Source organism: Panthera tigris, chromosome C1, assembly GCF_018350195.1.
Source record: "Panthera tigris isolate Pti1 chromosome C1, P.tigris_Pti1_mat1.1, whole genome shotgun sequence".
NCBI lineage: Eukaryota > Metazoa > Chordata > Mammalia > Carnivora > Felidae > Panthera > Panthera tigris.
The window spans coordinates 190,459,008-190,482,308 of NC_056667.1; the positions used below are offsets into that span (position 1 = coordinate 190,459,008).

Genomic DNA, 23,301 nt, shown 5'->3' on the forward strand with positions numbered 1-23,301 from the left:
TGCTTGGGACTGGTTTTTGACTTTGTGGATACTTACCTAAAGATGGAGACAGAAAGTAACCCGAGTCTCAGTTTTCTTGCTGCCATGTGTTATCTCAGGCCTCACCTTCCTTACTTGGGGCTGAGCTCTGGTTGTAGGACCTTCAGGTTCCCATGGATTCTTCAGACTGGAGGGTGGTGTGCCATCTTGTCTTCTGTTTCTTGAGCTTCCTGGCTTGTGGACTCATTAGCAGCAGAACTTTATTAGGATACCTCCTCTGTGTAGGCGACAATAACAAGAACTGTGGATACGACATGGTACCTGTCATTTCTATGGGGTGGTAGTTTGGAGAGTCTCCTTTGCCTATCTGGTGTTCACATGCTGGTGATCTCTAGACTCTGTGTGTTTCAACTCCTGAATATTCTCTTGGCCCAGAGTTTTGATCCTACCAGACTACTAGCTTCTGGATATTTCTCGGAATATAGTCCACTCCATTTTCTACTCTCATTGTGAGTTACCAAACTGGGATGTGAATCAGTTTACTTAGGATCTTTCTTCTTACTATCATCTCCAACTCATGATTCTGGAACTTACTGTTGATACTTAGTGAATTTACCACTATGGATCACATAGTTAATTGTTAGAATTTTCACCAGGGTTCTAAAAATGTCTGGTTTTAAGATTAAACTAAAAATAGCATCTCTGAAAGGACCTAAATAGAATAGTTTCTCCTTTTTTCTGTGTCAGTCTCTCTGGGATTTGGCTGCTTCTAGAATCTTATGAAGGTTTTGCTTTTGATCCAAACATTGAGAGGCACTTTAATTGTGAATGTGGGTAAGATTGTCTACATGGACTTAAAATTTTAAGATTGGATTTAATGAAAGTTTTCTGGCTCAAGGAAAAGCCCATTTATAGAAATTGGCTTGAAACTCTGCTGTTTTAGATATCTGTTGTTCTGCTTTTTTTTTTTTTTTACCACCACTGATTTGATTTTAGCACCAGCACGCTATATACATTAAAATAGAAAGAATGTGTCTGCCTACAAATTATTTTAAATGACTTAAGACATATATTTAGAGAATCAAGTGCCAATAGTTAATGATTTGAGTAGCTTTTAAAAGATAAAAATTCAGTTTTAGCATTATGCAAAATGTCCAGACTGTATAATTGGACTGGTATAGATTAAAGGATTCACCTGTAGTCATGATTTTACATGTGTCTTTTAAAGTGACGTGAAATGCCATCAGATTTGCTTATCATTAACTCCCCAAGCAGGATAAATACTTATTTTTCCCTGTTATCTTTGATCTTCAGTATCGTTATGATAAAGCATGTTAGTACAACTTTAAGTCTTTGAGATACTTTTAGTTACAATCAAGTAATGGTTTTGTAATTCTTATCTGATTTTTTAACACACTGCTTAAATAGGTTAGTATTAATATAGATATAGCTTCAGCAATTCTTAAATATTAGCTCTTAGATTAGTTTTTATGGATAAGTTTTTCGTTCATTATTAATTCAATCTGCAGAGGGAGTGTATCACTTTACATCTTGGGAAGGGAGGTGTTTGTTCTTTTTTGGTTGAGGTACATGGAAATATGTAGAATAAGAAAAAAAACTATAAAGTGGCTTCTTGCAGTACATATGGAACATGGATGGAGCTTTTCTTTTAGCACCATTCTCCAAAATGTTGGCCGAAGTCATTCCGGTATATTGACAGTTGATTATTTCACAAAGCGTGTACTGAATAGACGAGCTATGTGCGTTACCAGCCCCTAACTTCCAGCTTAGCACAGGTATATTTTTAGGGTAGGAGGTAATAGTAGTCATTCACTATTTTATTATTTATTTATTTATTTATTTAGAGAGCATATGCAAGCAGGGGAGAGGGGGAGAAGGAGGGAGAGATAGAGATAGAGATAGAGATAGAGATAGAGAGAGAGAGAGAATCCCAAGCAGGCTCCACGCTCAGCACGGAGCCAGATACAGGGCTTGATCCCACAACCCTGGGATTACCACCTGAGCCTAAATCAAGAGTTGGATGCTCAACTTAGCCACCGAAGTGTCCTTAGAGATCCTATAACCCAGTGTTCTTGTTATTTGTAAGAAAACTTATACAGTATAGGTCCTCAGTATTATTGTTGCACAATATTAGGGACTTCTCCAAGGTCTCAGAGACAATCAGTGTCATATCCAGGCCAGGAACCGGACCTCTTGATTCCTGTTTACCTATTCCTTCTTTAATTGACATTAATTCATTCAACCAACAAATACATCTGGGTGCTCGTTTAGTTCAGGCATTCTTTCATAACTGGGGATACAATGGTAAGCAAAGTAAACAAGGCCAAGTTAGCTCTGTAATGACCTACACTGAATCTGAAAGTTCACACCATTTTAAAGCAATCCCTTTCCAAAGAAGCTACAACATGAATAGTTTTCCTGATAAATTCTGTACTTTTCAGAGGTCTGTATTTTGCAATTATGTTGAAATAGTACATAATTTGGAAGTATGAAAAATTCTCTGGCTAAAGAAATTAGCTGGGCTTCAGAAACTCATGATTTTTTTTTTTAGCAATCAAAGGCCCAGTGGATCATTTTTTGATGCCATGAAATGTGGAATGAATTTGAAGATCATTTTTATAAGTGGTAATTTTAAAAATGGGTGCTATTTTGTATAATAGTAATTTTGTACTTGAAGAAACCCTTAAAAAGTTCTCCTCAAAGTCTCCTCTTCTTCCCTCTTTCTCTTCTTTTCGCTATTTTGTATTCTTATCTCGCCTATTGGTTTGATATTCCTGCAGAAGTATGTTTCTCATTGCTACATTGTGATAGTTTCTTAAACATATATAATATTTAGAAAGGACAGTGGTTGCCATTTCTAAACATCCCTGTGTTATATGTATGAAGTATCCCATGATTTCATAGAATCTTGTTTTCTGCTTAGGACAGAAAATCAGGGATGACTATTTTGAATGCCTTTTCCTTTACTGGGTTGTGCAGCCTTGTCGTCTGTCAGTCTGGGGCCTTAGGTCTCGGTTTAGCCAGCAGACGCTCTCCAGGCTCTGGTTGGGGCAGTACCGGTGAGAAAAAGGATTAGACTTCTCCCACATAGGGGAAGAAGAGAAGAGGAAAGCACACAAAAGATCCTTCTGGCTATTCTACAAAAATCTTACTCTTCTTTAACTATTAAAAGAATAGGGGCGCCTGGGTGGCTCAGTTGGTTAAGCGTCCAACTTCAGCTCAGGTCATAATCTCACGGTTCGGGAGTTCAAGCCCTGCATCATGCTCTGTGCTGACAGCTCAGAGCCTGGAGCTTGCTTGGGATTCTGTGTCTCCTTCTCTCTCTGCCACTCCCCTGCTCGCACTCTGTCTTTCTCTCTCTCAAAAATAAATAAAAACAATAAAAATAAATAAATAAAAAGAACATAAAATTGCAGAGTTCACACAAGCATTTGCATAGTAGATTTTAGGACAAAAATCTATAATTTACAGTGAAAATGTTTAAAGAAATGGAAACACTTAAGTAAATATTAAGTAGCCTTTGTTGATCTTTTGTTTGACCCTTCTCTGTTTTGTTTCTCAGGTCTTGAGCCATTAATTGAATGAGTGAAGGAAAGTTAAAGCTACAGGTTTTCATATGTGGAAGGCCTTTTCTTAGTGTTTCTGCCGGTCTCTTGCTGTTCTCTCCTGCTGCTAACATTAATTACTTTGCAGATGGCTCTAATTGACCCAGTAAAAGAAACTTATCGGTGTTCAGCCCTTCTCAGGCCCGAAAGTCTTTACAGCTTCTGAGGACACAGAGCATACTGCACGTTTTCAGGTCTGACAGAAAGCAGAGCGTGGTCGTCCAAGTTCCGAGTTCCCGATGCTAGAGTGCCTTTCTTTTTCCAGGTTACAGCTCCTTGCTTAAACCGGTGGATTGCCTGAGCCCAAATCTGCCTTTTTAACACCACTGCCACTATGACTGGTGCCCTGGCCCAACTGGGCTTTTAGCTGCTTCCTGAATATGCCTCCCTGTCTGCACACCCTGGTCCCTTTGTCTATCTGACCTGCTCTTTCCTGCCTATATTTCCCTGAGCGTATTTTGTCACGAACCTGCCCTGGCCTTTCTTTCTTACAGAAAAGTTCCCGATCATCTTAGTTGAAATGTATTTCCTCTCTGAGGGCAGCTTGATGCTTTGTTATTAATACTGGGGTACCTGCGACCTTGTCTTACTTAGGTAGGAGATTATAAACACCTCGAGGAAAGGGACTGTGTTGGTTTCTCTTTCTGTCCTCACCCACTCCCTGTAGCATGGACAACCTCCAGGTGTTAAGGGAATGTCAGGAACATTGAGTTGAGGGGGACAGAGGCAAACAACCTGGCCCCTGCTCCCTGAGTGATAGAACAGGCTGTTGGTAGCATTGCCCGTGTCTGTGATTCTTTTCCTTTCCTGGGCCTAAAATTAGCCATAAATTAATTTCTTCCTAAAGGAGCTATGTTTTTCTTCTTTTAATTTTTTAAAAATGTTTATTTATTTTTGAGAGACAGAGATAGCACAAGCAGGGGAGGGGCAGAGAGAGAAGGAGACATAGAATCTGAAGCAGGCTCCAGGCTCTGAGCTGTCAGCACAGAGCCCGATGCAGGGCTCAAACTCATGATCCATGAGATCATGACCTGAACCCAAGTTGGATGCTTAACTGACTGAGCCACCAGGTGCCCTATGTTTCTCTTCTTTTAAAAAATATAGTGTAGTTTCTTATTTTAAAAGGTGAAATATATTCATTGTAAAAGCTTTAGGAATTAATGGATAAGCAAAAGAAAATAAAAACTATTCAAAGTTCTACAGAAAACAATAGCTCACTGTTACATTTGGCTGTGTATATGTTGCAGATTTTTTTTCTTTATGTAAGGTAAACATAACTTTAAAAAAGTTACCAAATGTAATATTCTTTCATTTGCTTTTTTCACTGAACAATGTTGTAAACATCTTTCCAATTGTCTGTAAAAGCACATGTAAACCAACTCATACCTACAGCATCATCAGAGAATCATCATATGTGTGTTAGTGTTGTGTGTGTGTGTGTGTGTGTGTGTGTGTGTTTGCTCTTATCAGTTATTTCCTCAGGAAACCTTTAAAAAATTTGACCTGAGCCAAAGTGCGATGCTCAACTGACTGAGCCACCCAGGTGCTCCTGAGTTTTTACATCTTTAAATAGTTGAAAAAATCTAAAGATGAATATTTCATGACATGTGAAAAGAATATGAAATTGGGGCGCCTGAGTGGCTCAGTTGGTTAGGCGACTGACTTCGGCTCAGGTCATGATCTCACGGGTTGTGAGTTCGAGCCCCGCGTTGGGCTCTGGGCTGACAGCTCAGAGCCTGGAGCCTGCTTCAGATTCTGCATCTCCCTCTCTCTCTGCCCCTCCCCTGCTAACGTTCTGTCTCTCTCTTTCAATAACAAATAAATGTTTAAAAAAAATAAAAAAAAAAGAAAAGAAAATGAAATTCAAAATTCAGTGTCCAGAAAATACAAATCAAAACCACACTGAGATATCACCTCACATGGGTCAGAGTGGCTAAAATGAACAAATCAGGAGACTATAGATGCTGGTGAGGATGTGGAGAAACGGGAACCCTCTTGCACTGTTGGTGGGAATGCAAACTGGTGCAGCCGCTCTGGAAAGCAGTGTGGAGGTTCCTCAGAAAATTAAAAATAGACCTACCCTATGACCGAGCAATAGCACTGCTAGGAATTGACCCAAGGGATACAGGAGTACTGATGCATAGGGGCACTTGTACCCCAATGTTTATAGCAGCACTTTCAACAATAGCCAAATTATGGAAAGAGCCTAAATGTCCATCAACTGATGAATGGATAAAGAAATTGTGGTTTATATACACAGTGGAACACTACGTGGCAGTGAGAAAGAATGAAATATGGCCTTTTGTAGCAACGTGGATGGAACTGGAGAGTGTGATGCTAAGTGAAATAAGTCATACAGAGAAGGACAGATTCCATATGTCTTTACTCCTATGTGGATCCTGAGAAACTTGACAGAAGACCATGGGGGAGGGGAAGGAAAAAAAAAGTTAGAGAGGGAGGGAGCCAAACCATAAGAGATTCTTAAAAACTGAAAATAAACTGAGGGTTGATGGGGGGTGGGAGGGAGGAGAGGGTGGTTGATGGGCATTGAGGAGGGCACCTGTTGGGATGAGCACTGGGTGTTGTATGGAAACTAACTTGACAATAAATTTCATATTAAAATTTTTTTAATGTTTATTTTATTACTTTTGAGAAAGAGAAAGAGACAGAGACAGAGTGTGAGTGGGGGAAGCACAGAGAGAGGGAGACAGAATCCAAAGCAGGCTCCAGGCTCCGAGCTGTCAGCACAGAGCTGGCTGGACACGCGGCTCGAACCCAGGAACTATGAGATCATGACCTGAGCTGAAGTCAGACGCCCAACCGACTGAGCCACCCAGGCTCCCCTCCTCAGGAAACCTTTATAAGTAGCACTTAATGAGATTATAAAAAGTTATGGATTTAAAAGAATATGTTTTTTGGACTTTGATAACTGTTGCCAAATTGTCCCAGGAAGGCATACTAATCCAGGTTCCCAACAGTAATGCGTGGAGGGCTCCTCTACACTCTTGCCAGCTCTGGCTGCTACTATTCATTTCTACTTTGTAAACCGAAGGGAAAAATTGGTCTCTTACGGTTATTTTAATTTACAGGTCTTTTATGACTAGTGCAGTTGTGCATTTGTGTATAATTGAGGGTCATTAGTATTTCTCATTTTCTTTTTCTCGTGAATTGCATTTTGCACATTTTATTTTGTGAATCGCCTGCCCACATCCTTTGCCCATTTTCTATTGAATTGTTTTTCTGTTTTTATTGGTTTTCATTTTGGCTTCTTGTGTTAAGTATGGCAATCCTTTGTTTTTCATATATTTTGGGAATGTTTTTTCTTAGTTTTCCTTGAAATTTTGTTCATGGATTTTTTTTAACTCATATAAGTTAAAAAGTTTTTTGTAGTCATATCTATTGTTCTTTATAATTCTGTGTTTAATATAATGCTTCAAAAGGTCTCTCTTCCTAACATTCAGCTGTATTTTTATATCAAATTTATGGCTTTATTTTAAAACATATATATCTTTAATGCATATATTTTTAGTTTGGTGTAAGATATGATTAGGGATCTGACTTTTCCCAAAGTGTTAAATCACTTGTCTCATATATATTTATTTATTCTTTATTCTCTCTTGTACCAATTTAAAATGCCATTATTTTAATACATAAGGTTTTTGGTATGAACTTGAATTTCTTTCTGAACTTTCTTTCCCGCCCTTTGGGCCATCTGTCTTACCAGGTAAGTGCTCTGTATGTTGCTTATTACAATATTAATGTAAGTAATATAATAGTAATATCCTATTATAACTCTGCTTTTAAGGAAAATGATTGGGTGGTCATAAACATTTGTGTTTTGAGATGAACTTGGGAATAATTTTGTCAAGTTATAAAAACTTATCGAATTTTGTTTAGAATTAACATTAAAGTTATAGGGTATATGTACATCTATACATGTGTACATTTATGTTTATGTATCTACATATATAACACATCTATGAGATTTGTTTCTGTTTTTGTCATTGTTGGTAGAAACTTTCTCGCTAGACTACTTCTAGGTGGTTTTTGCTGGTGCACATAAAACTGTATTTTATTTTTGCATATTTATCTTGTAAGCACCTACCTTCTTTAACTCTTACTATTTCTGATAGATTTTCCATTGGTTTCTTTTTTTATTCTTTTTACCATTTCATGTATACTTGGAAAGAATGGAACACTATGTACACAAATGTGCAGTTTTCCTGATAAAATGAAAAATAGAAGTAGGGAATTCCTGTCTCAGGGCGTGGCAAGAATTAGACTTGGCGGAGAGCTCTCTGTCCTGGACAAGGTTATGGGAGGTCAAGGGGTGGGTGACAGGTCGATATCCATTCTCTATGATGTGTGTTGTGCCAAACTTAATGGTTGTAAAAAGAAATGTTGGGCATATCAGAAGAGCACCCACATTAGCAATATTCAACACACGACAATATTCACTGTTAGCTTTAAATTTGTGCATCAAAGCATTTCAGTTATGTGTAATTGTGTTCAAAAGGTATGACATTTTTATTTGGATTCAGTTTTCCCTGTGTTTAAAAATCTTTTTTGTTTCATGATATGTAGGGGTCAAATCACATAGATGAGAAATACCCAGGGTCCTGCTACGGAGGAATCTCAGAATTACTGGTGTGCACTTGCAGAGGTATTGGCAGCCACAGCTAGGAATGTGTCAGCCACTTCATATGGTCTGACTTCAAAGCCGAGGAAGAAAAATTAAACATCTTTCATTTTTACTTAATTAAAGATGTCTGTTGATGCCACCTTTTCAGAAGGGAACTCTTAAGTGGCTACTCTCCTTGGCTGATCAAGCCAGCTTGGGTGGTGGTCACCAGCTTTCACATCTCCTCGAGTTCCTTCCTCCTGTTTCCCCTAGCTCCTCCTTTGTCTACTTCCCTGTCTATTAACTTGCAGCGCTGCTTGTGTCTCCTGTTATGTTAGACTAGGGTGTTCTGATCTGTATTATGGTGCATGGGGCCGTCACCTATGAGTTACAAGAGTGCCTCCACATTGAAATTTCAGCTGCAACCTCTCATGTTACTTAGTAACTCGTTAAATTCCTGTTGTGACCCTCAAAGAGGTTTACACTCCCTCCATCCTGCTTATGCTGAGTTTTCTCCACCTGCAGCTCTGTTCCTATGAAATATGCCCACGTTCCCAGCCCTCGCCTAGCAGGCCGTCTTTGTTTGACTTAACACAAAGCTTCTATTCAATCTGTAATTACTTTTCCCCACTTAACATAGCATTTCTACACTCTTAAATTCCAACCTCTTCATGCCTCCAATCCTTCAGCACAGCTTCAAAGTCTTATTGTATTGTTTACACTCAAGGGATTGTATATTTTCTAGCTGAAACACTTTTGGTATAAAAATTATTGTAGGTGGGATGAGTAACTTTTTCCTAAAACCTGAGAAAAGTGGTGACTGAAAGATCATTTGACTTTTAAGCCTATTATTTTCCAAAAAGGAAAGCGATAGAAGGACAGAAAGATAATTATAAGGTCATAGGCTTATGCCTGTATGAATGTACTGAGGTTAAATTTTATGTCTCTCTTCATCACAAGTTATAGTACCTTATACAAGGTACAGATTACTATACAAATAGTAATTATTTGACGAATTAAAAATATGTACGTGTATAAAAGGAAAAAAGAAGCTTCTAGTGTACACAGGGGACAGGCATGGTGCTTCATTGTACATTGCTGTTATATGCTTGAAGCCCCATGAGGTTGCAAATCTCCATAGTGACCAGCGTTTGTTATTGAATGAATGAATGTGGGGCCTGGTGGAGAGGGTGGCAGGAGACTTTGCCAGTGACTCTGTCAAGGGCCATTTGAGATGATCAGGGCTTCCAGTATTGAGAAGCTAAGCACTGTCAAACAGAAGGTCATCAGGCGAGTGAATTTACATTATGAAAGTGGACATTAGGGGCGCCTGGGTGGCTCAGTTGGTTAGGCGTCCGACTTCAGCTCAGGTCACGATCTTGCGGTCCGTGAGTTTGAGCCCCGCGTCGGGCTCTGGGCTGATGGCTCAGAGCCTGGAGCCTGCTTCCGATTCTGTGTCTCCCTCTCTCTCTGCCCCTCCCCCGTTCATGCTCTGTCTCTCTCTGTCTCAAAAATAAATAAAACGTTAAAAAAAATTAAAAAAAAAAGAAAGTGGACATTAGTGGCAGTCTTTTTTCCTAAACACAATTTAATTTTTTATTCTTTTGCTCACATAAACGTTGACTTCTGTTCCAGTCCCAGTTTTGAATCCCTATGCAAGTAACTTATGAGTTTCACCACTAAGAACTAAATTAAAATATTTACGCTACCGTTCACTTAAGAACAAAGACATCGTGTGACAAGGAGCATGGCTAGTCAAGGCCTGATGTGTCTGGTCTACTGCAGTGAATCTGGATTCATTGCTCTCTGGCTTCTGCATCTTGGACTGCTGACTCCTCTCCAAGTACCTACCTCCTGATGTTATACACTCAGAGAGAGAGCCTGAGGGGACTGCCCGAGGTTGTCCTCAAACAGTGGCCATATGAAACATAGTCACAGAGGGCAAAAGCAACTGGGAAAGAGACATACTCACAGACTTCTTGCTTAAATAGCATCTCAGCTTTAAGGTATTTTTCATCTCCTAGACTAGCCTGACCTTCCAAGATGGCCTGTTTTGGATGATAAATTATATGACCATCCAGTTGTTAAGCTTTGGTGCTTGCTCTTTTCTTCCTGACTTTTCTTCCCTAGCTCTGATGGTGAAGGAATGCCCTATTGGCCTCTAGGTCCCTTCAGAAGAATGTATTCTGCTCCTAGCAACCCACACAATATTTTAATCAGAGGTATACACTCTGAGGGCTCAACACAGTAATTTCAGTGAATGTAGACTTCAGAACTGGGCTTCTAGAGACCGATAGTTTGACTTTTTTTTTTAATAAGGAAGTAAATTATTCTTATTCATGTTGACCAGATGGTTTCCTTGTGGTCCAGTGTTTGTCTTTCCTGGCATTTTTCCTTATAATCCAAGGCACTGACCTTTACATTGTCTCATTCTGAACAATGTAATTTGCTTGATTAGCCTACTTAGCCTTTCCTGACAGAGTCACCCAAAAGAAAGCATAGGATTCTTTCTTTAAAGTAAGGGATTCAAGTTATTTTCCAAAAACAACCTAGGAGTTATCTACCAGTCTTGGTTAGTAAGATTTTTAGGCTCTAGGGATTCCTGGTAGCTAACTTTTCCAGTTACTGGATCCTTGGCTTCTCCATAATGAGCCTCCCTGTACTGGAAGATATAAACCTTTGGGAGTTTTGATCACTTGATTATTTGTGTGCCTACTTTCATTAGACACGTAAATCTCAAACCTGAGGACTCTCCCCAAGGCATATTTCTCTCTTTGTTTGAATTTCCAATGCTTAGATCTTACAGAAGCTTTCTATGTCCATTTGCTGATGATTCTGAAATTCTTTAAACGTTAAATTTCTAAATATTTCTTTGTGATAAATTTTGGAATTAGGATAGTTGAGACCATGTTTCTGTAATAAAGATGAAATCTGGGATTTAACACTATAAAATTTTGTCTCTTACCTACACATTATGGTCTAATACAAGTTGAGTGGCTTTCCTAGGAAGCGTTTCTCCAGGTCAGGATGTAGGAACCTAGGCTGCACCCATCTTACAGCTATGCCATCTGGGGCATGTGGCTTCCAGAGCCGCCATGGAAGAGAGACTTTGGATAATCCTGCATGGAATATAATGGCCACACCGGAGGCATAGACTTCACTTCCTGTTCTCTCTTATGAGCCATAATTCAGTCTCTTGGCCTCAGCCTCACTGCTGGAGAAACTTTGAAATATAGTCTTACTGTGCCAGGAAGGGGAAAATGAAATGGGATATGGTGGCTACATGGCATTATTTCTACCACAGCTCCCTTCACCAGTCTGATTCTTAGCTCACGTGCCCTGTTTTAATAGTCTTACCATTCTCCTGCTCTTAGAGTTCAGGATCTTCAAGGTGCTCACCCTTGTCCTTCATATTTGAGTAAAATCACATTCTGTCTGTCTCTAGAGTTCATGTTGTTTTTGGTACCTCTGTCATACAGATTAACCACAAAGGTACAGAGTGAGGGGGTTAAAGAGAATTTCCGTATTCCAGTTCTGCTCTTTTCCACCTTGCTTTGAACTTCGTCCTGCATTTATCCCTTTACTTCCAAGGATCGTCCGTCTTTCACCAGATAACTGTCATGAAAAGCATTGTAGTAGCCATCGTATATAGTTTTTCTGTAACTTAAATGATTAGAAAAGGATGTTTATTTCAGAATTTAGGGTGTTCTAAAACTCCCTTTTATTGGTTTCTGCAAGTAATTAAGCACCCCATTGGCTGACTGACAAAGCAAAATGACCATTTATGCTTGGGACCACAATTGCCATGTAGATTAGCATTAGCAGGTGAGAACATTCTGATTCCACAGGACATTCTACTGGGGCAACCAGGAGAAGCAGAGGTGGGGGAAATGCCTTGAAAGGCATCTGCAAGCAGGGACTGCAGGACAACTCATCCTTAGGAGTCCAGAGCTTGAGATTACCTGCTCTTTCTCTGCTGGGTGGGGCTGACGACACACTGCTGCATGCTTAATTATTCATTTCTTCTTTCCAGTGTTACTTGTCCAGCTGTAAGATCTTACTTCAAAATTACTTTAAAACTGTTACAATCAGGGACGTGTGGGTGGCTCATTTGGTTAAGCGTCCAGCTCTTGGTGTCGGCTCAGCTCACGATCTTGGGATTTGTAGGTTCGAGCCCCACATCAGGCTCTGTGCTGATAGCATGGACCCTGCTTGGGATTCTGTCTCCCTCTCTCTCTACCCCTCCCCTGCTTGCTCTCTCTCTCTCTCTCTCTCTCTCTCTCTCAAATAAATAAATAAACATTAAAAATAATTTTTAAAAAGGCTTATAATCAGATTACATTTGGTTGTTAATTCACTTTTAGGGAGATTACAGATAATATTTAGGGTGAGACGACTAATCTCATACATTTGTGCTGATTTTGTTTAGTGTCAATTTCAGAGAGTTGCATTCTTCATCTCAGCCTCCCAGCCCGTAGTGTGGGCCTGGCACGTAGTAGACGTTGGCAGATGTTTGATTACTCAGCAGGTGTCAGTTAAGGGCCTACCATGTGCTAGGGATTATGCCACGTGCTAGAGATGATGTGTTGAGTGACAGAAACAGTGTTAAGGGAGAGTGCCGTGATCAGACAGGAAGAAAGGATGGAGCAAATGGGAAGGTGGTGCTTTTTATAGGAGGTGGAGAGTAAAATGGTGCGGTGACAGGAGCGTATGGTGTTACGTTCAGCTCAGTGTCTGTCACAGGCTCCTCTAGAAGTCTCTGTTTTTCTTTTTTGAGACTCTCAAATGCAGGAGATGTTAGATGTCCACAGTGAGGGAAAAGCCCTTCAAAAGGGGTAAATAGGATAATTAAAGTGACCTTTATCAGGGGTACCTGAGAGGCTAAGTCGGTTAAGCAACCGACTTCAGCTCAGGTCATGATCTCATGGTTTGTGAGTTCGAACCCCATGTCGGGCTCTGTGCTGACAGCTCAGAGCCTGGAACCTGCTTCGGATTCTGTGTCTCCCTCTCTCTCTACCCCTCCCTTGCTCATGCTTTGTCTCTCTGTCTCTTTCAAAAGTAAGCATTAAAAAAATGTGACCTTTATCAGATTTGGCAATCAATGGTTAGAATACCTTTGTCATCACAAGCAAATAACTTTGTTTTCAACTCTTAGACATGCTTCAGTGATTGTGTGGTTGAGAATCTTGAAAATAATGCATTACCTGTAGAGAGAGCTAATTAGAGGGTAGTTAGTGAAGCCCCTCTGCCTCCTCAGAGAAATGTTACCATCAATAGCCTTGTTTATGTATATTCACAGTGCTGGTAGCTGACTTAATTAACTAGATATGAAAGAAGTTTCTACACCCTGTCAGGTATTTTTAAGTACATAGAGTTAAGATGTCCTTACATTGACTCTTACTTAGATTTAATAAAAAAAAAGTTTATTTTTGAGAGAGAGAATGAGCTCGAGTGGGAGAGGGGGAGAGAGAGGGAGGCAGAGGCTCCAAAGACGGCTCTGCACTGACAGCAGAGAGCCCGACATGGGGCTTGAACTCACGAACTGTGACATCGTGACTTGAGCCAAAGTCAGATGCTCAACCAACTGAATCACCCAGGTGCCCCAAGATTTTTAAAAGGGAATGAGTAGATGTACCCATAATTTAGTTTCAAATGTAGAAACATCAGTAGATATACATTTGATTAGTAATTTCAATAGAAAAGCGTCCCAGCATCTGCCTTATTTCTGTGTTGTAAAGGTTGGCCTTCGGCTTATGTGCGGACTATCCTGGATGCACATGTGGGCCTCCCCCTCTGTTGACTGGCTCCAGGCTGCCTCCAGCCTTCCTCACTGGGGCATGTTAGAAGTGCATCAGGTGCAGTTCTCAAAATGATGCAAAACCACTGAGTTCTTCCATACTTCTGTTAAAGAAGTAGCGTCAAGACTTCCTACCAAGAAAACCTACACGTAGGCAGAACCATAGAAAATAGAATGTCAGCGTAGGAAGGGACCTGAGGAATCATCTACTCCAGTCCATCCTTTTGCAGAAAGGCAAGTGGAGGCCTCAAATTAGGGCACACATCTGGTTCATACATGGTAGAGCCTACTTTTGTCCTCCACTTACCATTCGGATGAAATGAATTGAACTCTTTATAGCCCTTGTGCAGTGCCCGAACATAGTGAGTGGTCAGCCAGCACATGTGAGTCATCATTTGTCATCAGCATTTGTAGTCGCAGAGCCCAGAGAGGAACCCGGATGCCCTAATAGTGCCGTGCTCTTTGCGTGGCTCGTATTTTGCATTCCCCACATGTGTAGGGAGAAATGTGTTTGAAGAAGCTGAATTGAAATAAAAGCAGTGATGGCCTCAGAGCTCATCGCTGAGCACGTACTTGATGCTGAGCTCTGGGCTAAGCCATGCATGTGCTTTCATTAACTCTCCAACATCCCATGAGATTCGTACTCTCTGTCGCCTCCATTTGACTCATGGAAAGGCTGAGGTGGGTAACTTGCCTGTGGTCACACCACCAATATGGGGCCGAGCTAGGCTTTAAATCCTGCTTTGCCCGATTCGAAGTCTATGTTGTTAACTGTCATTTTATTCTAGGGGTTGGCAAACTATGGCCCGTAGGCCACATCTAGCATACCTGTTTTTGTACAGTCCTCAAGCTAAGAATGTTTTTTTTTTTTGCGTTTTTAAATGGTTGAAAAAATTAAAGAAGAAACAATTTCATGACACATGAAAATTGTGTGAAATTCGTATTTCAGTGTGCATAAATGAAGTCTTGTTGGAATATAGCTATGCTCATTTGTTTACATTGCCTGTGTCTGGTTTTGTGCTAACTCAGAGGAGTTGAGTAGTTGTGACGGAGACTATGTGGCCTGAAAAGCCTAAAATATTTTTACTCTATACTTTTCCTCAGTGATTATGTTTTGAGATTCCAGTTATTTAGAGCATAATTGTGGGATTTTTATAGGGTCTGTCTCCTCCTGTTACTGGCTTTTTCTGTTTGTTCCATATCAGTGAACCTATCAGTCAAATGATGCATCATGTGAATAAAAAGAATTCATTCTTATGTTATCTATATTTTGTCTTTGTAAACAGAGTGAGGAATGATTTGTTCCTGGATAACAGTCGAGGCTTTTGATGAGAACCTGTTCTTATTGTGGACTGCAGCTCTTTGTGGTTTATAGGCTCCTTGCAGATGTCTATTGAGCTGATTATTTTTAAACCCCCAAGTGTCTTAGATGCAGAAATCACTCTATTTTCTTTCCTTTGTAGTGGTTTGCTGTCTTCTGATTATGTGGAGATCCACTATGAAAATGGGAAACCACAGTACTCTAAGGTATGGTTAATAGCATGGGAATCCTGTAGCATAAATATACTCAATCATAGGATTGTTCATTGCACACTGCATCGTTTTGATGTCTATCTCAATAAAATTATCTGTTCTCTTGTACAAGGGTACCATTTTTAAATTTCAAATAAGTTTAGGATAAATTTGTTAAGACTTACAAATGTTTGAGATAACATTGGAGATTCTGCAGATTCAGGCCTATAAAGATATAATTATTGTTTTGGTTATACATACTGTTATCTTCTGTCAGTGGATGGTATGGAGAGCTATACAGTTCCATATCAATACCTTCAAGGAATAGACAACCAACTCATGGTCATAGAATCTGAATCATAAGACTGGATGGACTACTAGAATGGCTCTTCAGTCCAAGTGACTTTGGTGCCCAAGAAGGGCAGAGGTCAGGTTGGGGAAGGGAGATTCAGGGAACACTCTCCCTCTTAACCTTCACAACAGTTTTGGGAGATGGATATTATTGTTTCTGTTGTGCAAAGCAAGAAATTGAGGCCGAAAGAAGACAAATCAACCTACTCAAGGCCCCCATGCATTGTAATACAAAGGTAATTGGGTACTTGATTTCCTTAGTTGGAGTTTAGCCGTTCTCTTAACAGAATGTCAATAAGGAGCAAGCAGGTTTAGATTAAAATGAGGTTATTGGTATGTGAGGAAGACAGTCATCTCCACCAGTCAGGATGAAAATCCCTGGAATGGCTACATTCAGAGACTCTGATTTGTAGGAAGTCTACGGAGTGCCACTGAGCCTAAGCAGTGTCTGCAGGGTGGATACCACAGGTACAGGAGAGGAAATAGGGAAAGAAAATATAGTGGGAAACACTGGATTCCTTCCCCCCGCCCCATATTGCTAATGAGTATTGGCGCAGAAGTGGGCCTTTTATGTGTGGGCTTGCTGGGTTGTACAGCAAGAACTGGGTTTTTCCAGTGTAACAGCCTCTCAGCAAATATTTGTGGGTGACCTTAATTGTAAACACTGCCCAGGGGGTTATGGAATTTCTCAGGATTTACAACTGTGCAATTAAGTGGGCACATTTGTAATTTGATGTGTGTTTTAAACCTCTGAATTTTATGTCACAGATTAAGGACTTCAGTTATTATTCTTACTATTCTGTCAGTTCTTGCCTGAGGCTTCATCTTGGGGGTTGTTGAATCTCCCTAAAAGTTAATGCTGTGGAAAGCAAGCAGAAATGCTAAATCAAGCACGGGAACGGTGCTTTCTGGCATTTGTACAAACCGAAGCTTCCGTCAGCTGTGCCAGGGCCCCGAGCACTGCGGATGCTGAATCATGAGTCTGGAGTAGAGAAGATTGCATGAGAACTTTATGAACTCAGCAAAGGAGCCACCTTTGCAGGCCACAGTAACCTGAGTCAAACTTCTCACTAACAAGTTCAGTCAGGTTTTTTTTAGAAGCGGAGTAGCTAATTGGCCTCCAGAGGTTATTAGAGGTCCCAGAAGGAAGCCTTGTCATCAACAAGACACATCGAATCTCATATCAGTTATAACTAGAATTTAAAAGAAAGGGCATTTAAACTCTGGCAAAGGAAGTGTTTACTGCAGTTTGTTTTTGTTTTCATTGCTTTTCTCTTATTTATGCCTCATTTTCTCCAAACAGATCACATTTCCAAACTTATTTTCTCCCGATATAATGAATTAAGCATAACAGTCTGTTTTTTATGTGTCTATATTTACATATATACCCCAGAAACTGAGTTGACATGGTGCACTATCTTGAAGCAGAATTAAATAAAAATTTTTTTTAAGTTTTTATTTCTTTTTGGGAGAGAGAGAGCAAGAGAGAGAGAGAGAGAGGGAGCGCAAGCAGGGAAAGGGCAGACACACACACACACACACACACACACACACACACACAGAATCTGCAGGCTCCAGGCTTTAAGCTGTCAGCACAGAGCCCAATGCAGGGGTCAAACTTGCGAACTGTGAGATCATGACCTGAACTGAAGTCCAACGCTTAGCCAATTGAGCCACCCAGGTGCCCCTTGAAGCAGAATTTTTAAGAAAGCTAATAACATTATAAACATTTTAGCATATTAAATAATCCTCTTTTATTTCTAAAAATACATAATATTCTTTCCTATTAATTTGCCATAATTTATTTTGAAATCCCATAGTAATAGACATTTAGATTGTTCCCAAACTTTCACTATACAAATAATTATAAGGAAAGGCCCTCCTGATACATGTTGAGCACATCTTTAATAATTGCTTAAGGATTAATTCTGAGAATGGGATTTTCTGTGTCAAAGAATTGGTACTTTTCTTTAAAGGCTTTTGGTACATACTGATAGTTTTTCTTTTTGAAAGTTTATTTACATCCACCATACTCCCACTACAATTACACACGGTTTTTAAAACTTTCTTTTTAAACTTCACATTGCCTTACATGTTAAGAAAATCTTTGTTTTCTTTGTTTCACAGAGTACCAGTGAAGGAAATTAACATGCAAAGATGATTAGGTTCATTAAACCTGTTTCAACCCAGTGTGCAACTTTTCTTCCAAAGGCTTCAAACTATTTAGACAAAAGTATTTGTACACACACACACACACACACACACACACACACACTGGAAAGAATTACTTGGAAAGAAATGGAAAGAATACAAAGCTTATTTGGCTTTGACCTTAAATATAAATGTGGACATTTAAAATATTCTGGAAATTAGTTTCAGGTAGAATGATGAATCCCCCCTTGGAGAAGCTTGTCTAGTTCCTGCTTCACCACCATCAAGCCTCTACCTAGTTCCCACTTTTTGCTAAGAAAGACCAATGTCTTAGGCTTTTATTTTTATTGGACAAAAGTGGGGTATAAGGACTTCTTTCCTTGTGGAGCAAAGATAGGAACTGGAGAGGTAAACAAATTAAGTAGTCAGGATAGAATAGGTGCCAGGCATCAGTATGAATATGGAAGAACTTTGGTTCTGCCTTCCACAGAGCAAGAGCTTTTGTTAGAATTCCTACACGGTGCTTTACACACACTATATGGTAAAATAACTTCGTTGATTTGTTGATCAACTTTGTTGATGAACCTACTAAAAACGAGTTAATTTTTACCGTTTTAGTTCTTGTAAAAGAATTAGGTATCAGTATGAGAATGTAAAAGTACTTTTCAACTTTAACAGATTTCTATTAAGTCCCTGTTACGTGAACCAATAACTTTGAGTGCTTACTAATACTTTGGTTTCAATTCTGCTGATGAAGAGAACTATCAGCTGGCCAGCAATGTGAGCCTCAATAGATTGATGCTGGACTCCTATCCCTGCTTCCCTCTACGTTATTACTCTTTATCATTATTGGGTGGGGAAAAGGGCCTTTCCTGGCTCTGTTTACTCACCCTGGCTTCTTCCTGTCCCCTTGCTCACTCCCACCCTAGAAGGAAGAGCAGTTCAACTGATGGGAAGGAGTTGGGTATGTCTGTGTAGTTCTTATTCCTGTCTTTCATGGTGTCCATTTCCTTATAGGAAGAGCACAATTTCTGTACTTTTCCACACTCTAAGTTGCACAGTGGCAGCCCAGGGTGTGTGTGTGTGTGTGTGTGTGTGTGTGTGTGTGTGTGTGTGTTGGTGGTGGGGGTTTGTTGTTCTGTGTTGTCTACCCCTGGGTTGGTAAGTGTAGCCACCTCACGGGTGAAGCATTAGCAGACCTACTGGATTCTCAGCTAATCCTCTCCTCTGGTATATCAAAAATTAAGGTGGCACTTTGATCTGTTTCAGTACTGTTTCAGCCCTGGGTCACTCTCTCATTTGATTTTTAAACTTGTGTGGGTACCGCTTCACACACTCTAGGATACCTGTAACCAAGGTGCTGGCAACAATTAAGTGTTGGTGAGGACATGAAGAGCTAGGACCCTCATCTACTTCCGGTAGGAATGTACAATGTTGGAGCTGCTTTGGAAAACATCCTGACAGTTCCTCAAAAAGTGAAGCAGAGAATTACCTATGACCCAGCTGTTCAACTCCCGAGTAGATATCCAAGTGAACCGAAAACATAGGGTTAAGCAAAAACTTGGACGTGGATGTTAACAGCAGCCTTATTCGTAATTATTCAAAAAAGTAGAAACAACCCAAGTGGCCATCAACTGATGAATAAATAAGATGTGATATAGTCACACAAGGGAATACTATTCAGCCACAAGTGATGAAGTACGAATACAAGGTACGGCATGGATGAATCTTGTAAACATTATGCTAAGTCAGAGAAGCCAGCCATGAAGGGCCATATGCTATATGATTCCATTTATTTAAAATGTGTAGAATAGGCGAATCCATGAAGACCAAAGGTAGGATATGGCTGCAAGGGCTGGGGTAAGGAGGGATGGGAAGTGACTGCTAAGGGGTACAAGATTTCCTTTTGAGGTGCTGAAAATATCCTGGAATTAGGGGTGATGGTAGCATAACTCTGTGAGTGTACTAAAGGCCACTGAATTATACTCTTCAGAAGGGTGAATTTTCTGGCTTGTCAGTTATATCTTAAAGAAAACATAACCCCTCGGGTGGGGAATGGGGACTTACGTACCCACCTTCTCAACAAACATGAATCCTTTGCTCCTTTAAGATTGGTCTTGTCATTCAGGCTCATAAATAAGTCATCTGTATTCATTAAACACACACCGATTTAGCTTACTGTGATCTAGTCCCTGTTCTAGGTACTGGATGTACATCAGTGAACCACGCAGATAAAAATCCCTGTCTTTGTTCTTTTCTTTATCACTATAATCACATCACCCTCCTAGAAGTTTTTGTGCTTTTTTTAAAATCAAATCATCACCATGGCTCAGTTCAAGCTCACTTCTTCATGAAGCGTTCTTGGCAGGGATTCCTATTGGAGGAAAATGAGCCTCTGTGGGCATGGCTCCTGGCCGGGAAATTTAAAAAATTCAAGAGAGCAGACAACAGTGGGTCCTCACAAAGCTATTTTAAGTTTGAATAGGATAATTTCGTATGAACTGTTAAAAATTTACATAGCATTGGTACAGCTAAACTGTTTTAATACTTGAATACTTTTCTCCTATTGAGTTTAATGAAGGTAAACTAAATTGGTATTGGGGTCGCAAGTTCCCTGATTTTCTGAAAACATTTTTTCGTTTCCTTATGCTGCGGTATTCAAATTCAGGTATATGTGTCCAGGGAAAGATATCTTTTTCTCTTTTGCTATCAGCCATCTGACGTGTTAAATAGATTGATAGACCCTGATGATTGATAAGTTTGAATGTAAAGATATGCATGTAGAATAATCATTTGAAAAGAGTGTCAAATTTCATTATTATATTCAGCACCTGGAATATCAAAATATACACATTCGTGAGTTAAGACCTGTGTAGTTTTTTTCTCAAATGTTTACCCAGAAGGGCAGGAGTTTATTTGAGCTTTTTAAGCAATGACGATAATAATAACTGGTTGGCAGACCTTTACTGACGTGCAGGTGAGCTAGTTAAACAGACACAAAGGTAGAGCAATTTTAGAATAAATCAAATTGAAACAATAGGTTCTATTTTCCAATAGGTTGTATTTAAAGTGAGTAGAATCAAACTGTTTCCGTCATTTGATCGATAATACCAGGGAACCAAATCTTTGTTTCTCCCTACATGTTATTAGCATTGGACTCACAGAGCTGTCATCCCAAGCCACCTCTGATTAGGAAGTGTTTTAAAGGATACACACTCAGTGTTCCATTACTTGCAGGAATGGCCTGGTGGTTTCCAGTGGGGTTCTGAGCTTGGAAACCTCCTGGAGCAAAGTTGCTATTATTTAAGCGTTATCTGACTTGCAGAGTGTTCACCTGTGTGGCAGTGGTAGGTTGGGGAGCATATGTACTAGGATTTTTAAGTTCCTTCGAGTGGCCAATAATTTCCATGTATCAGATGCTCTGTATTTGTTGAATTTAAATAGCCGACGGACAGTTTTGAATTCGAATATGCTGATGCCTGTGGGGACTCATATAGACTTATGTCATGTGCTGAATGAGCCCATTTGGGTTGTCCTGCCTGCTGTTGGCCTAGTCACAGATCTGTGATGCGCTCACAAGTGCTGATCTGGAAGTGGCTGGGCAGTGCTATAGAACTGTCTGAGTCCTTCCCAACTGGGGAAAGAAACACTAACTCGAGAGCCTGAAAACGTGGCATTCAGTTTGGTTTCTTGCTGTCTTTAGCAGTCTTTTAGCACTTTGTCTGTGTCTCCCTATCTGTACATGGAGATAGTAGTTACTGTGAGACAATGAGTGTTCAAGATGGTTCGATCCTTGGGTGGAAGGCACCCCCAGAGCTGACTACCCAATGTCACTGCTCACAAAGCCTCTGGGAGTGGCCTCTCTGCACTATTATCGCTGTTACCCAAGAGGAAATGCCTCTTCTCGGTTAGGATTTACTGGATATGAAATACTTCAATAGGTTCCTTTGCACTGGTATTTATAAAAGGCTACATATATCTGGAGAGTTGCCAAATAGTATTTGTATGGTAATGGTTTCTTCAAAACTTATAAATTTGGTAATAAGAAACTCAGAAAATCCTCGAATACTACCAAATACTAATACTAACTTAGAGTCTGCCAAGTTGCTCACAGTGCTTAATATAACTATAGAATTTAGATGTTCAAGCTTTCTAATGATAACAAACATCAGGGATTTCATGTTACCTCAAGTCTTATTTAAGGTTCAGAAAATATGGTGATTCACCTTCATATACATGGAGAACCAAAACAATTCCTTCAGATAATATCCTATCTTAATTAAAACAACTAGCAATGACCTTTGTACTGAGAGAGCATCAACCTTCAGTTTCCAATGTGAACGAAGCTTAAGTCTAAGAAAGGACTTGGAAATAATTTTCTGGGAGAAAAAAGATTATTTTTAGGAAAATCTGGGAAATACAGCTTTTCTTAGAAAGGTCAGGTAACTTTGACAGGGTTTACTATGCTTTTCTAATAATCACCTGACTTAAGATAGCCTTTTGGTGTGATACAAAGTGCTAAATAACCAGTTTGATGGAATTTACAGGTCCCTGTGGTTGTTTTTAGAATCATGTGAAGAGTTTGGAATTTAATTGCAGAATATTGACCCGGATTCCCAAATTGCTGAGATGTGTGATACCATTTGTCCTTATAAGTCCCAGTGTTGACTATGCAAATAAAACTTGTCATATTACATACACGTCAATATTTATATAAAAGGTTGCTTTTTGAGAACCAAACCCTATACAAATGCAACCTTTTACAAGATATTAACAAGGTTGTAATACAAAATTTAGACAACCAGCATTGGAAATGTGTATTATAGTCTCGAGGAGGAAAGAAGCTGAGTTGGTTGGGGAGTGGTCATTTGATGTATGGGTAGACACCCTTAGTCACTGACGAGCCTCTGAGACTATGGTAGTACAGTATAATGAGCAGTGATCAAAATAACTGTAAATCATCGAGAAAAGTCAAAGTGTGTCCAGTACATTCTATTTAAGAAAACCAATAAGAAGCTTCTGGTTAAACAGTGGACTCAATGCTTATATTTATCTCTATTCCATCCCATTAACCTACTCAAATAATAGTTAAAGAATAAAAAAGGATATAAACCCACAAGGACAAAGACAGGAGAAGAAAATACTGCAGACAAGAGGTATCCATAAAATTTTGGGAGATAGAAAGCAGGTGGATGAGGGGTAACTGTGGGGTTTGCGCTTCGTCTGTTCTGCTAATTTCCATTAGGGGAAAACCAAGAAGAAGC

The 23,301-nt window shown here is 39.8% G+C and overlaps 1 protein-coding gene across 15 annotated transcripts in view; it reads left to right on the forward strand.

Moving 5' to 3' along the window:
• ADAM23 (ADAM metallopeptidase domain 23) overlaps positions 1 to 23,301 on the forward strand; it is a 318,624-nt gene that overhangs the window by 193,719 nt on the left and 101,604 nt on the right. For all 15 annotated transcript variants that reach the window (XM_042995172.1, XM_042995171.1, XM_042995173.1 and 12 more), the window contains one exon: positions 15,487 to 15,550. In XM_042995172.1, coding sequence (XP_042851106.1) covers positions 15,487 to 15,550 — 64 coding nt within the window. The remainder of the gene's footprint in view (positions 1 to 15,486; positions 15,551 to 23,301) is intronic.